The sequence below is a fragment of the Prionailurus viverrinus genome, chromosome A3 (assembly GCF_022837055.1).
Source record: "Prionailurus viverrinus isolate Anna chromosome A3, UM_Priviv_1.0, whole genome shotgun sequence".
Classification (NCBI taxonomy): domain Eukaryota; kingdom Metazoa; phylum Chordata; class Mammalia; order Carnivora; family Felidae; genus Prionailurus; species Prionailurus viverrinus.
In genome coordinates this window covers 86,205,873-86,221,520 of record NC_062563.1, presented here as the reverse complement: position 1 = coordinate 86,221,520, position 15,648 = coordinate 86,205,873, and the positions used below count along the sequence as shown (strand labels likewise).

Sequence of the window (15,648 nt, the reverse complement as noted above, 5' to 3'; positions counted from 1 at the left end):
AAACCTAAGTTACAAGTAGGCTCTTTTTGAGGGTTGGAAGAATGAGAAGCAGAGACACAGAAAAGGAAGAGATCATGTCCTTTGAAGGCCTACTATGTGCCAGACACTGTACTAGACTAAAAAGGTGCAGGAGATGGAGGGGATACCCAGCAGCTAGGAGTGCTTGGCACATCCCTAGGGACCAGATAGGACTAGGTTCCAGAAAGGCCAGTGAGATTCTGCAAAAGGCACAAACAATACAGAGTTGCCAGGCCAGGGAGTGGTTACTGGCTACTTTTGTATAAACTTTGTAGGACACTTATAGCATTCTTAGAAATGGTGAACTGATACCAGGGAAGGTCTATATTAGAGCTCGTGACTATCCCCACCCACAACCAAGGGCCTCTTCTCTTTTCAATTAAAGCAGTAGATTCTATTACACCTGCCATTAGGAAGACTCACTAGATAGCTGGCATTGTCCTTTTTCCTTGGAGGAAACAGATTAGAAACGATTGTGTCATATAATCCCCATCAAAACAGAAAAAGGGAAATTTGAAATCAAAAACAGTAATTTTCATTTAAGAGTATAATCAACTTTTTAAAAAGCATATATAATCAGCTTTAATTAGAGAAAAACCATAAAGCAAATAATTTGGCCTAAAGGTACTCTTGAGATGCTATACTGTAAAACCTTAACTAAAGTTAAATTTTTTACTTAAGATAAATTATAGTTTCACATAGAGTTGGAAGATATAATACACAAAGATCTCTTGTACCATATCCCTAGTTTGCCCAGCAGTAACATCTTGTAACACTATAGTACAGTATCACAACAGGATACTAATATTGATACAGTCAAGATACAGAATATTTCCACCACCACACAAATCCTCATGTTGCTGTGTTATAGCCATACCAGTCTCCTTCTGCTCCCCTCTCCACTTCTTTAACTCCTGGCAACCACTAATCTGTTCTCCATGTTTACAATTTTGTAGTTGCAATAATGTTATGTAAATGAATTCATACAATATGTAACCTTTGGGATTGGTTGACTTCAGCCAGTATAATTCCATGGAGATTCATCTTGGTGTAAAACCTTTAACTGGTATGGATCATAAAACACAATTACAACCTGGTAAAGTAACCAAGACCTCAGGCTCCCTAATGACTCCCACTAAAGTAAATGGCACAAGAACATTAAATTTCACTGTTCTCTGTTATCTATAAGTGGTCTCTATATGTGCTCTCCTGCCACTGTAAAGACAAAGACATTCTCATCAATTTGTTTCACCACCAAGCCCATTTTACACATTGGAATTAAAAACCTTTATGTTTGTGTGGCCATGAACGCTTGTGAAACTTGTCTCCAAAAAAACATAACCTGTTAAATGAGTTCAAAAATCACATTATGAGTAATTTACAATGAACATCCTGAGTTTTCCCACTTCAAGTAAGTCTTTGCTCTCTCACACTACAAAAAAAAAAGCATCACTGGAATAACTGCTGTTTGAAATAGCACCTTCATGTTGAGTTTTAACCACTGCAAAGAAAATATCTTCTTTAAAAAAACACAAGCTGATTTGTTCTTCAAATTTTTCCTTTAACACACTTAGGACACTGTTCATAACCACTTCTAATATCTGCCAAACTTGGCAAGAGAATGTCATCACAGAAAGATTATTCAAAAAGGAGAAGCAAAATTCTGACCAAATAGACTAACTTTCTACTCCTTACTATTTGAAGACAGGAACCAAGTAGGCTCATCTCACACCAGCAAGCCTATAATACAAAGATCAAGCTACAAGTAATGAAAGAGTCTGCAACCTGTTGCCATGTTTATAAAACACAGGCCTAAAATTCATCGACCCTTAACCAGAAACACAGTACTCTGTATTGGTGATACAATTTGTTAAGCAAATCAAAATTCACTTGTGAACAGACATAAGGTTTCTAGATGAAGCACATACTCTGTTAAATTTCATATATATATATATATATATATATATATATATATACACACACACATATATGTAAATATATATGGAGAAAGGAGGAAGGGAGGGAAGAAGGAAACAAATCTCTCAGGTAGCTCTCTCAAATTCAAATGTTTGTGTAAACTAACAAACTATGGGGAAAAGTAACAATGTTATTTAAACATTTAAGTAATTACTTGTCCAGTAAAAAAAATAAATACCAGGTGAACTTCAACTGTCTCAATAACCTTACTATCCATATATGTACATACACACATACACATCGATTAGGACTGACCTCTGCATCAGAACCCCCAAGTACCACTCCTTTTCCTGCGCCAAGAAGGAGCCTAAGGCTAATAATATCAATGGTTCCATGTAGACACTGGAGGCTAGCCAGGATAACAGTCCACACTCCTCACTGGCTGGCATTAGCTCACTGACACAGGTTGGTCTCCAGAGGCCAAGAGAAAACTCCTAGAGGGCAGAGACCTATATCTCATTCATCTTTGTAACCCCACAGTGCTACGTCTGCAAAGGTGCTGCGCAAAGTGGGCACTAAACAAAATATGTTGAATGTTACAAAAAATAATATATCTGTTTTAGGTAGAGATCTATAAAATTTAAGAATGCAACAGGAAAATTTCCTAACTCCTAAACATCCCAAAGAGGGTGGGGAATATATAGCTTAGTGGCACTACATGTCCAAAAGCTTATTGGCACCCTTTAAATAACCGCTGTATGGCTCAATTTTCTCTTCTGAACAATGAAGATAATAAGAGCACCTCATTCCTAGGATTTTGAAGTGATTAAAAAGTTGGGACACGTGAAGTCCTTAGATCAATGTCCGGAACACTACACTCTACTCTAAGGGTTAGCTGCTGATATTACTGAAAAAGACTATTCCATAAAAGTAAGGCCCATACAGTCCCACAAGAGGCCAAAAGCTTAAAAGAAATCATTCTAGGAAAGAGAAAATCAGGGGTTGGCAAACTTTTCCGGTAAAGGGCCAAATTCTACTGTAAATACTGTGGCTTGTCAGGCCAAGAGACAATATCCTCAACTCTTGGGCCAATTGTTCTTCCTAAAAGGCTAATAGGTTTTTTGTTTGTTTGTTTACATTTCACATTTTAAAACTTAAGAACCATCCTTAGTACATGGCTCCATACAAAAACAGCCTGGATTTGGACCCAGGGCCATAGTTTGCTGACCCCTGGATAAGATTATAATGATCATACAAATCAGTGCTTATTAAGGGCACCACTATAAAACGTTTGTGAGCTGTTTAAAGTTGACTGAAAACCGTGCTGCTCCCTAGCTTCTAAAATCCAGACAGGCAGGGCCGGGTGGTAGGGAAGCCAGAAACGGGGCTTCAGGAGACAGCCAGGACCTCGCACGGCTCTCCGGGTCCGACCGAGCCCCCTGCCACACTTACTCGCAGCAGCGGCCCGCGGCCGATCACCGTCTCCCCGGGCGCCAGGGCCACCCGGGGGCCGCCGTCCTGCGGTTGCAGCTCGAAGCCCCCGGACATGGCGGCGAAGACTACACCCCTTGGCAAGGAGACGGTCCCCGCAGCCGTTTCCGCCTTCCATGGACACGCACAGGGCCTAGGCAGGCCCTCGGAAAAATGCAGGGGGAGGGGGAGCACAAGCTCCGCTCGGGGGTGTCCAGGCCTGGCACGGCAGGAGCTCTGGCGCCGCAGCAGGAGCCCCGCCTCTCCTCTCCGGCCGGTGACGCGCTCCGGAATTCCTCCAACACTCCGCCTCAAAATTATTTTTTAAAAGCCCCGGCTAACCACCCCACCGCCCCTCTTTCTCACCGCCCACCCGTCACAGGGGATGTCGGGCCTTGTAGTCCGTGGCGCCCTCCTTCTCCTCTCTTGCTGAGTTGAGACGCCCAGATAAAACTACCACTCCCAAAAGGCAACGCGCGCTCCTCTCTACGCCTGTGCGAAGTCCGAGTCAGCAAGGCGGGACTACAGTGGGCGGAACTGGAGGGACTATGGCGAAGGATTCGAATTCCGAAGGATTTAATTTGCCGGAGAAGCGACCGCGGCCCTGGAGGTAGGAGTTCCCGCTGACGTCTGGACGACGCAGCCTCAGCTCAGTCCCCTGGAGCTGCGGTGACAGTCAGTGCTGACGGTTGTTATTGTCGCTTTTTTGTCATTGCTCCGTGTTCTTTGGACTCGGGCAGCTGCAGACTGCGCGAGATCCTCAAGGAGGGCACTCAGATGGGATGTGGAGTTACCTGCGGGGTGTGTCTGCGCCGCCTCTCGATCCCTCCCTTCCTGTGACACCTGAAAGTGGGGGGCGAGCTCTTCCCTAACTCGAGAGATAATTCAGCAAAGTTTGGTTCATAAAGAAGGGGCAGAAGAGGGATAGTTTTCCAGGTATCCAGGCAAAACTGGCCTTAGAAGAAGATGCCTAGCGGGAATTTAGGAACCTCACCGAGGCACCCCCCAGCTGTTAAACTCAAAAATTCGTTTGCCTCCTGGGAAAGAACTGTAACGAGAGGACGCGTTTTATTCCCCAATGAGATTCTGGGAGAAGTAACAAATGTTTAAATGCAACAGTAACGTTCTCCACATTAATGTGAGATTTTTTCCCCCCAGAAATACAGTAGTTCGGCTTTGGTTTGTATTGATATTGAGAGAGACGAGCTCCTGATAAAAATTTGCTCTTGACTCATGAACTTGTTTCTATCAGTTTGCTTTCTTACTTCCCCAAAACTTCGAGAGGAAGTCCTAATGTCTGTTGAACACAGACATTAAAATTCTTACTATAGCTAATTTGGATCATAAACAATCAAACGAATGGGAGCAATTGTGGCCTTGAGAAGTGCAGAAACATAGGTAAGTAGCATGTTTAGAAAGGGGAATCATTAGCTGAGTTAAAGAATTTAGCAAACCTTTCTTCCTGCACTGTAACCCACCCCCCATTATAAAAGGAAGTGCAACATGGAGTAAACTGATTTTGAGTAATCTGAGCTGTCTTTATATGCAAAAATAGCTCATGCTTTCAACTGATTTTGGAGCCTAGACCATGCACTTTAGGTAAATTAGCCGAAACTGGACTTCCAGTCTGTAATTATATGCTATACCTAACTGAGTTATAAACATTGTTTATAATTGCTGGTTACTGTTGCTTTATGGCCTCAATACCTAGTGTTCTTCATTCATAATTATGCATGTAGGATACCTTCAAGAGGCCATTTCTAAAACACTGATCTAATAACTGAATTGAAAATTTGAGGCTTTGTGTTGTTATAACCTGGACTTCAACCTCTTTTCCACTGTGTCAACTGTGAGCACCTACCCATTAGGTACAAGTAGATAACAATTATCATATAAACTACAAAAGTCCATCAGGGTTGTGGTTAAGTCACAAACTGTAGATGAAGAACTTAATGACAAGGCATCAATTCCCACAGACAAGTATTTAGGAGTTCAAGAGATTGAGCCATACACATTTTCAAAAGTATTTTCAGCAAATGCGTGGAATCAAACGTGTTCCCACAATAGTTATTTCTACTACTAAACTCAAAGTATAGTTTGTGAGGTATCATTTCACTTTTTTAGATAATGTTCTTTGGGAGCAGAAACATAAATGTTTAGAAACAAACCCGTTTACCAAAAACATTTAAAAAGAAGAGAAGTAGGGAGCGCCTGCATGGCTCAGTCGGTGAAGCGTACAACTTCGGCTCAGGTCACGATCTCCTGGTTTGTGGGTTCGAGCCTCGCATCAGGCTATATGCTGGCAGCTCAGAGCCTGGAGCCTACTTCTGATTCTGTGTCTCCCTCTCTCTCTGCCCCTCCCCTGCTCACACTCTGTTTTCTCTCTCTCTCTCTAAAAAATTTTAAAAAAAAATTTTTTTTAAGGGAAGTAACATGTGTTGAGTGTCTCCTATGTGCAATTTAGATGAAGCTAGATGGTTTACACATTATCCCTGTTAATCCTTGTAAGAACACACAGGAAAGGAGCATCATTGGCCCCATTTTACAGATTGAAAACCTCAAGTCATGAAAGTTAAGGTTCTTGTAATCATATCCAGAAAATATCTGGCTCAGAGTAGGTTCTATAGTCTGATCTGAAGAGACTGAGCATGTTTAAACTTTGCCTTTTAGGTTACATATGTGGATAATTTGCTAAAACATCAAGCTATGCAGAAAAGCCTCAAGAGGAACAATAATTCAAGAGTTTCTGGCATAAAATTGAATTCTGTGGATGCTGAGAAGGAAAAGAAAGAGAGTCAAAAGACCTTTGTTGAACTGTTGCCTCCAGAAGTCACTTTTAAAATTTTCAGTCAGCTGGACATTCGGAGTTTGTGCAGGGCTTCCATAACTTGCAGGAGCTGGAATTACACAGTAAGAAACAGTGACTCCTTATGGAAACCTCATTGCTTGACCTTAAGAGCTGTGTGCCAAAGAGAAGTAGACGATGATCTAGAAAGTGGATATTCCTGGAGAGTAAGTTTAGTCTTTGAAGTCTGTGGTGTTCTTGACAATATGGTGATAGGTTTGAGCCAACTCTGCCTTCTGCACAGAGGAGGTAGGATTTCATATACAGAGTGACATACAGAGTGTGTTGGCTTTTGGCCTTGAAGTTGAATTAGTATTTTCCTGCAAACCACGCCATCCCATCCACCCTTTTACATTTTTTAAATACTAAATTCAGGCATATTCCTCTGTTAGCTACTTCATTCCACCTTTTCCACAACTCACAGCAAACTCTGTGGCTCACTCTGTGTGTATACACATATACGTACACCCACACCCACCCACCCACACACACATGCTTACCACAAATGTAATAGTAGATGTGTATATCAAAGTAAATATTTAATCTTCTTTTCAGCCCTGTCATTCAGCTTCTCTAGTTTTAAACAAACTCACTGACCAACCACCTACTCCATTTTTTAACAATGATGATTTACCTCTTTCAGGTAATACTACTGAGGAATTACCAGAAGAGTAAAGTGAAACACGAATGGCTAAGTGGCAGATACAGCAACATATGTTCTCCTCTTAGCCTACCAGAAAAAATCATGTACCCAATGGATGTAGATACATGGGGGGAAATTCTAGAAGCAGAACTGGAAAGATAAGCTGAAAAATTACAAACACATCTTGTAACTTTGAGAGTTTACAACTAAAATGACTCTTAGGTTTGTTTTTTTGTTCGCCTTTTTAATGTTTAACATTCAAAAGAAAATATTGTAAAAGTCCAGCTTTGTTTTTATTCTGCACTTTCATAAAAATTCTGGCTTTACTGTAATGCAGAAAAATCATGATATGTTATTTATGTAAAAATACTATACTGATAGAGTGTTTTAAATGTATTGCTTCATGTATTTATATTAGTATATTGCAGAACTCTAATGACAAAGGAGTTTGATTGGTATTTCCTGCTTAATGGTAATTCAAAAATTCAGGAAACCATGTGAAGAAACTGATTAGTGATTCATTAAGTAGTAGACATAACTAGGCTTATAACTAGAAGTAGACATAATTAGCAAGACTACCTAAAATGAAATTAATAGTAACATGTTGAAATGTAGAATATAATAAATTTATATTTTGATAACTTTGAAATGTCCATTTCAGTGGCATCAGATTGAATTGTCAAACACTGAGCCCATTTTAAAATGTGCTAAACTTGTGGTTTAGTTTAAAATTAATCTGACTGGAAGGCTGAAACTTGTGAGATCATGATACCCGTTACTTGCCTACAGACCTGGAACTGCTCTCAGGGACAGCCATCAGCACCGCCACACTGTTTTTCTTGGCAAACGCTTTCCAACAGCCTTACAGCACCACCTAGTGTAGATACTACTTGTAGTATAACTTGTAGATAACCAAGGCAAGGGACTTAGATCATTTTCGTTTTCCCCACATTTAAAAGAAAAGAAAACGTGAAAAAAAAAAAAAAGGAGGAAGAGAAGAACTGTATTATTTTAGAGTACGCTATATACCTGACTTGTTTAAATTTATAGTTTTCCAGGAATCTTTAACTTTTGTTTTTCTTTTTCTTAAAAGTAGATGGTATAGTACTCACTATACCAGATTGTTCGTTCTGAATCTGTGGTCAACACCATAGTAAAAAGTGTCTGTGAAACATTTTAGTCAGTATGGCATTTTCTTCTTAAATTGTGCTCTGTGGCACAAAAAATAAGAATCCGGGAAACCAGTATTTAACAAATAGGCACAATATTGGAAAGATGCCTTACTCTATGCAGATTCCTTGTGTTGGATCAAGCAGGTAAGGATCTGTTAGAAGGAATCTTAAAGACCAGGCATCATTCCCTAGGACTAGTTGACAATCCCTTTTAGAGGAATATCTTTCAGCCACCATTAACTCTCTTCTTGGCAAACTCTTTTGTAAAACTTATTCTCTGGACTTGGAAACCATCCCTAGATTATACCATTCTGGATTAAGTGGCCCTCGTTAAGGAAGGTTCCCATAGTTCTTTGTACATACCATTCTCAAAGCTGTCTACTACATTAAATTGTCAGTCTTATTTGTCTGTCCCCCTTGCCCCCACTGCTGCTTTGGACTATGAGATTCTTTTTTTTTTTTTTTTTCCTAGTTTATTTATTTTGAGAGAGAGAGGTAGAGACACAATCCCAAGCAGGCTCCATGCCGTCAGCTCAAAGCCAAATGCGGGGTCCTATCTCATGAACCGTGAGATCATGACCTGAGCCAAAATCAAGAGTCAGATCCTCAACTGACTGAGCCACCCAGTCACCCCAGGACTGTGAGCTTCTTAAAGGCAGGGACCATTTATTTATTTATGTGTTCTCAAAACCTGGAATATAGTAGCTTTTCCCTAATGATTTGTTAAATTATTCCTATGTTATTTATTTTAATCCTACCCAGAATGTATAATAAAAATAATTTACATTATCGTTAGTGGACAAAACTGTATGGAAATGCAATGTAAACCTGTAAGATAGATGGGATGCTTACTATTAATACTAATATATGAATGATTGTTTTAGTCTTCTCAAAAGCTATAAGGGAAAAATAAGGAAATAGAAATGTTTTGTTTTATGTTTTTGAATAAACACTTGAAAATAAACAACCCAAAAATATCACTTAATTGTAATTATTGGGTCACTCCAATGAGTTTTCAGTAATACTTTGTAAGCTATATGAACAATCTAGTTGTTTTTAGTACTGTAACATTAAAATAATTTTTTATATAATAAGCTATAAGCTATGATCACAGTCTACACAGAAAGGAAAGTTTGGAAACTTAATGATAACTTTTATGGTATGGTCTTAGAATGAACTGTACATTTATCAGACCGAGCCATTAGCATCTGAGAACATGAGTGGGTGGAGTAGAATGGAGAGAAGACGTACTCTTACTCATAGATAAAATAACATGTTACATATACACAGTTTGTAAAAAAGGCAAGATTACTGGAATAGAATATTGAGTTTCTAGTTGTTTATTATTTAATCAGTTCAAGATCTAATATATATTTTTTTAATTTAGAAATTTTTCTTTAGTTGCTTCTAGTTTATAACACAATCTTACTTAAGCCAGGACATAATCATCAGTAAAAATCTATATGAATATAAACTTCAGATCTTAGAATACTCAAGTATATAAAAGCCTAATTTGAAAAACTTTAATTTCATCTTTGCTTTGACTTCATATAATATCTTCTTTCCAAAACTTCAAATACCCTAATAATATTAACAATGAGCAGTAACATCAGGAAGTGGATTGGGAAGAATAGATGGAAGAGCAGAATTAAAAGACCAAAATCATCAAATAGATTAAATTAGATCAACAATGGACAAAGTTGGTGAATTATAATAGCTAACATTTGTTGAGTGCCTACTCTGAACCAAGCACAGTGCTAATGCGGGGGATACTATTACTCTATATCCATTTTATGGATGAGGAAACTGAAAATTGGAGAATGATCTTACCTATCGGTTCATCACCACTCCCCAGCACCTCTATGAGTATGTAACATGTAGTAAGTGCTCAATACATTTTTAATGAATGAATTAAAAGCTTATCTGAGAATGAGTAACTCGAATAAAAAAGCCAAGAATGTTCCTCCAACTTTTTATTTTTCACATAAAAAAATTTTTTTTAAGTTTATTTATTTTGAGAGAGACAGAGGCAAGTGGGGTAGGGAGACACAGAATCTGAAGCAGGCTCTCAGCTCTGAGCTATCAGCACAGAGCCCAAAGTGGGGCTCAAACTCAATGAGTCATGAGATCATGACCTGAGCCGAAGTCAGACGCTTAACCAACTGAGCCTCCAACTTTTTATTTTGAAAAGTTTTAAACACACAGAAAAGTAAAAATACATAATAAAAAACTCTTATGTATATACTTCACTTAGACCAGTTGTTAACATTTCCACATTTGTTTTATTTATTACTTATTTTAACTGAAGCATTTGAAACTAAATTGCAAACATGATAATACTTTACCCCTCAATATTTCAACATGCATCTCTTAAGTACATTCTCCTATGTGCAATACCATTATCACATATAAAATTTTTATATTGATTCAATAATATAATTTGTAATCCCTATTTAAATTTCCTTAATGGCCTCAAAAATATGTGGATTTTTTTTTTCCAATTCAGGATCCAAACGGTTTCGAATGCATGTCATTTTTTTATGTCCCCTTAATCTCTCTGAACCAGAAGTATCCCTCTGCCCTTGGTTTTCTTTTTCAGGATATTGACTTGTTGGTTGTTTTTTTTTTTTTTTTAAGTTTATTTATTTATTTGAGAGAGACAGAGACAGCGCAAGTGGATGGGGGGCAGAGAGAGAGGGAGAGAGAGAGAATCCCAAGCAGGCTCCATGCTTCCAGCTGCAGAGCCCGACACAGGGCTCAGTCAGACCCACGAATTGTGAGATCATGACCTGAGCCAAAACCAAGAATCGGGAGCTTAACCAACTGAGCCACCCAGGTAACCTGATTTGTTGGATTTTTTAAGAATTCTGGTTGGTTTTCTTACAGAATGTTCTGTAAATGATTTGTCTGATTATCTCTTCATGATTTGATTCAGGTAAAACATATTTAGCAATTATACTACATAGATAAATGTAATATGCTTTTTAATGCACCACATTAAGAGGCACATGTCTGTGTGACCAGGTAAGTCTGATTATTTGATTGAGGTGGTAATCCTCAAATCTCTCCATTCAAAGAATATTTTCTTATAGAGTCAAAATTTGTTTTTTCAAGAACCCATTTCTAGAGTATTTCCTGTTGACTAAACCCTATGCTAAATGCTTTATAACATTTTCATATTCCATCTTCATAATTAGACTTTCAAAGAACACAGGAAATCATCTCCAAGTTATTTTCCATATCAACATAAGGAGATGCAAAATCACTATTTAAATCCAATTCTCTTTGATTTCAGAGACCCAAGTTTTTAACCACTAGAGTAGAGCACGTTTTATAATTTTGACAGTCCTTACATTAAGGCAACATAAAGGACTAAGACTAATAAGGAACACCTCCCAATACAAATATCTAGAAAATCAATATCTAGATGAAATCAGTATTAGATGTATAGAACTTGACATTTATGCTAATAGCAGATCAGGCAATTCTGACAAGCCTTCCTACTTAGGACAACTTGAAAACTTGGGGCAACAAAAATTAATTCCCTGTAGATAGAGCTAACAAATAGTAAAGAAATATTTCACCTTTTGGGATGAGCACTGGGTGTTGTATGGAAACCAATTTGACAATAAACTTCGTATATTGAGAAAAAAAAAATATTGGACCAGTGTCTGGGGAAAGAAAGAGAACCAGAGAGGTAAGTCCATGATTGAGGTTAATCTTGCCACGGAGCATTTGCCAATTTCTGCAAGACCAACTGAGAGATGAATACATTTTTGCCTTGTTCTTTACCTTCATGGTTTACTTTCAGTGTTTCTTTATTTCAACATTCTCCTCCAGTGAAAGCATCCCCATGAAGGTAAGGAACAAGGCACAAATGTCCACAATCTCCATCTCCATTACTATTACACACCATACTGGATGCATTAGTCACTGTGTTCATTCAGGGGAAAAAAAAGTAGAGGCATAAGAATTGGAAAAGAAGTAAAATTCCACTTGCAGGTGGTATGATAATATATCTGCAAAACCCAATAGAATCAATGATAACACTAATATGAACAAAATAATTCAGTAGTCAGCAGGCTACAAAATATATATAACTATGTATATAGTTATAGGACAATATATAATAATTATGCAATTTAGATTAGATTAATCACATCAAAGGAATATCCATTAATTTCAATTTTTATCTAATACTTTTATTAACAATGGATATTGAACTTTATAAAAGGAGTGTTTGGCACCTGCGACTTAAGTTATACACCTAAGAATTTTTAAGAACTTTACAAATATTTTGTTATTATTCTACATGCTGTGACAATAGTTTCTTAGGTTGCTATAACATGTGCATTTTTTCTCACATCCAGAAAACCAACAATATTGAAAATCATATTTTACAACATTGAAAAATTTGATGAACAGGCTAGCTTTCTCCCTTCAAACTGTCATATAATAATAATAATAATAATAATAATAATATCTTCCGATGATTGAGTACATTTTACATGTACTTGAATCATATAGTCTTGAAAGTTTGTTTTTTATCACTAATTTTTTGAAATGCAAAAATTGAGATTCATGGAAGCAAAGCAATTTGAGTAAGGTCAAGCAGCTTGTACCTGGAGGAAAGGACCCTGACCTCAGGACTGGTTCAGGAAGCTGTTTCTGCTACACCATCTTTGAGACCTAGTAAATGCTAATAAACTGCCAGCAGAGGGAGCAATACTTCTATTGAAACTGACAAGAGCTTGAGTGTGGGAGTTCCACATTTCAGCCATGTTAGCTGATTGGAAAATCTCAGACTGAGTCAGAATTTGTACAAACCCTTTTGTTGTAAATGACAGAACTGAAACTAGTCCTGCCCATCTTCTGGGCCTTTCCAAGAAGAGAAGACTGGATATAACTTAAAAATCACAATGGGGCGCCTGGGTGGCGCAGTCGGTTAAGCCTCCGACTTCAGCCAGGTCACGATCTCGCAGTCCATGAGTTCGAGCCCCGCGTCAGGCTCTGGGCTGATGGCTCAGAGACTGGAGTCTGTTTCCCATTCTGTGTCTCCCTCTCTCTCTGCCCCTCCCCCGTTCATGCTCTCTCTCTCTCTCTCTCTGTCCCAAAAATTAAAAAAAAAATAAACGTTGAGAAAAAAAAATTAAAAAAAAAAAATCACAATCAGCCTTTCTAGCTAGAATGTTAAGATGTCAGGGAATATAACCCTCCAATGAAGAGAATTCTTATCCCACTCTGTCTTTCATTCTTGTCTCCACCACCCAATAGAGTTCTATCTATGTTTCCAAAGGCACAATAAAGAACATATGAATTCAGTTTTGCAGTTTTTTTCCCCCCAAAAATATGTCCACATCATTATTCTGTGCAGATGTTTTTACATGAGGGTATTATTTCATTGTCCACAGGTTTGCTCTCCAAATTTTCAGCTCAGTGTCCATGGATGCTATAGTTCTATGAGGTTGAGCTATTAGTGTGAGTATATTCTTCTGAAGTAACGGATGTGAGCTCTGAAGTTGACTTCAACAGCTTAGAATTAGACATTTATGGTTAAACAATCTTTAGGTGTCAAGAAATTTCTCACCCTTTTACCAACCTTGTGGGTAAATTCTATGCCCTTATATGAAGAGACTATAAAAAGAATTCACCCAGAGGTGAAGACTTTTCTAGAATTATGTTTTTATTCTTTCCATTTGAAACTCATTTGGGCAGAAAGAGTGGGTCAGGGGCCTTGAGGAGTTGAGCAAGGTAATCAAAATTCATGTGCAAGATCCCATTTCACTTAAAAATAAACCTGTCACATGTACATTTTGAAATACATCTCCTGGATTACACATCTTATTATATATACAATATCTACATCTAAAAATGGAAAGGAAAATGTGCTCAAGTACAATGTATAATTTCATATCACTTGTTTTGGATTCTATTTTATTGACCCTGCCTAAAGTATGGTATATTTATGATACTAGAGTCACCACTCAAGATTAATGCCTATGGATAATAATTGCTACCCTAAGGTAAGTGCTTACCATGTACAAGATACCTTTCCAACAACCATTAGGGACAGTCCATTCCTGCATCTTCCCCTTATTAACTGTGTGGGCAAGTTATCAATGCCTTAGTTTTTATCTGTAATATGTTTACAAAAGGATTCATCTCATAGAACTGTTACAAAGATCAGCAGTCATGTTCCATCTCCTCATATCCTTTTCTCTGCCTCAGCTACTACTTATCAACTTTGTCTCTATAAATTTGCCTATTCTTTTCACTTAAGTTAATTTTTACAAATTTGTGAGGTAGGGCTTCATTCTTCTGCATGTGGCTCTCTACTTGTCCCAGAACTATTTGTTGAAAAAAACTGTTCCTTCCTCATTGAATGGTTTTGGCACCCTTGTTGAAAGTCACTTGACCATAGATGCATGGATTCATTCTGGACTCTCAATTCTATTCCATTGATCTATCTACTCTTAACTCCAGTACCCCTTTGTCTTGATTACTGTAGCTTTGCATTAAGTGCAATTGGGAAGTCTAAGTCCTCTAACTTTGTTCTTTTTTCAAGATTGTTTTGCCTATTCTGAGTCTCACGAGAATTGTTTTTGGTTTTTTTTTTTAACCTTACCTTAACTGGGGGAGTTAAGGAGGAGAGCGAAAACTGTCCCAGAAAAAAAAAATACTTCTGAGTGATTGGGCTGTCTTTTCTGCCAATTTCAGCATGGAGTATATCTCTTTTGTAGCTAAAGTAGCAGAAGGCATTTAATAATACATTAATAGTCAAGATATATTGTTCCTCTGGTATTTTCTGTATTATACAGTACAGTATAATAAATAGTATCTAATAAATAATAAATTTGTGCAGTAACAAATAGGAACAGAGATAAGGCAATAGAAATATTAATATTGGTTAGTGGTGATGCTCCAGGCTGATTACTTCCTGTTGATGAACAGGCCTGCTGTTGGCATTAAAGAGACACTTGAGAGACTGCAGACCCTGGAAATTCGGGCCATCTCTGCCCTTAAGAAGTTCTGCTGAGGACCCCAACCCCTGGGAGTTACTTTAGCCCAGAGGTCACTCTGAGTTACTCATGTGACTTGTCAGCTTTGTTTCTTTTTCAGTAATGGGAGCTTATTTTTCCAGAACTTCATTCCACAAATACCCTGGGATCTGGAGTTAAATTTAGTAAGGTTTAACATTTTGATTTTGTGCACTTCCCCCTTTAGTCTTTTGTCACCTCTCTATTTTTATTCTCTGTATTTATCCTTCAGCTTATTTATTTTAGCTTCATTTTTACTTTTCACCCTATCTATTCTTGACTTCACAGTGTATATTTTATCCTTTTTCTATCCTTTTTTTATTTAGCTCTAATATTTATCTGTAATCCTTGTTTCTTTAATTTTTTAGTTATAGCCCTTTTACTCTTTTCTTTTTCTTTTTTTAAACCAAATCTCTTACTTTACTTTTCTGAATTATTCTTGGCTCCATCCTGGTTTAAAAAAAAAAAAAAGTCTTACTTTTTAAGGATCCGTATAGTGTTTAACCTTCCCCTAAACCCCAAATGGAGTAAGGCAAACTCATTCTT

The 15,648-nt window shown here is 37.7% G+C and overlaps 2 protein-coding genes across 5 annotated transcripts in view; one reads left to right on the top strand and one right to left on the bottom strand.

Annotated features, from left to right (window-relative positions):
* APLF (aprataxin and PNKP like factor) overlaps positions 1 to 3,699 on the bottom strand; it is an 81,943-nt gene extending 78,244 nt beyond the window's left edge. For all 3 annotated transcript variants that reach the window (XM_047853819.1, XM_047853820.1, XM_047853821.1), the window contains exon 1: positions 3,388 to 3,699. In XM_047853819.1, coding sequence (XP_047709775.1) covers positions 3,388 to 3,483 — 96 coding nt within the window. In that variant the 5' untranslated portion in view covers positions 3,484 to 3,699. The remainder of the gene's footprint in view (positions 1 to 3,387) is intronic.
* A 222-nt stretch (positions 3,700 to 3,921) lies between these two features.
* Positions 3,922 to 8,572, top strand: FBXO48 (F-box protein 48). 2 transcript variants are annotated; one of them, XM_047853817.1, is made up of 3 exons: positions 3,922 to 4,015; positions 6,076 to 6,417; positions 6,894 to 8,572. In XM_047853817.1, exons 2-3 carry the CDS (start codon positions 6,112 to 6,114, stop codon positions 7,053 to 7,055), a joined length of 468 nt encoding a protein of 155 aa, XP_047709773.1. In that variant the 5' UTR covers positions 3,922 to 4,015; positions 6,076 to 6,111; the 3' UTR covers positions 7,056 to 8,572. The 2 variants fall into 2 exon arrangements, with proteins under 2 accessions (XP_047709773.1, XP_047709774.1); XM_047853818.1 differs by having other exon boundaries at positions 6,076 to 6,499; positions 6,894 to 7,024.
* Positions 8,573 to 15,648: the final 7,076 nt, after the last annotated feature.

Bases quoted from the DNA above. Each gene is read 5' to 3' on its own strand.
- FBXO48 (XM_047853817.1), top strand. From the start codon at position 6,112: ATGCAGAAAAGCCTCAAGAGGAACAATAATTCAAGAGTTTCTGGCATA. The intron at 6,418-6,893 runs GTAAGTTTAGTC...TACCTCTTTCAG, and splicing joins AAAGTGGATATTCCTGGAGA to GTAATACTACTGAGGAATTA.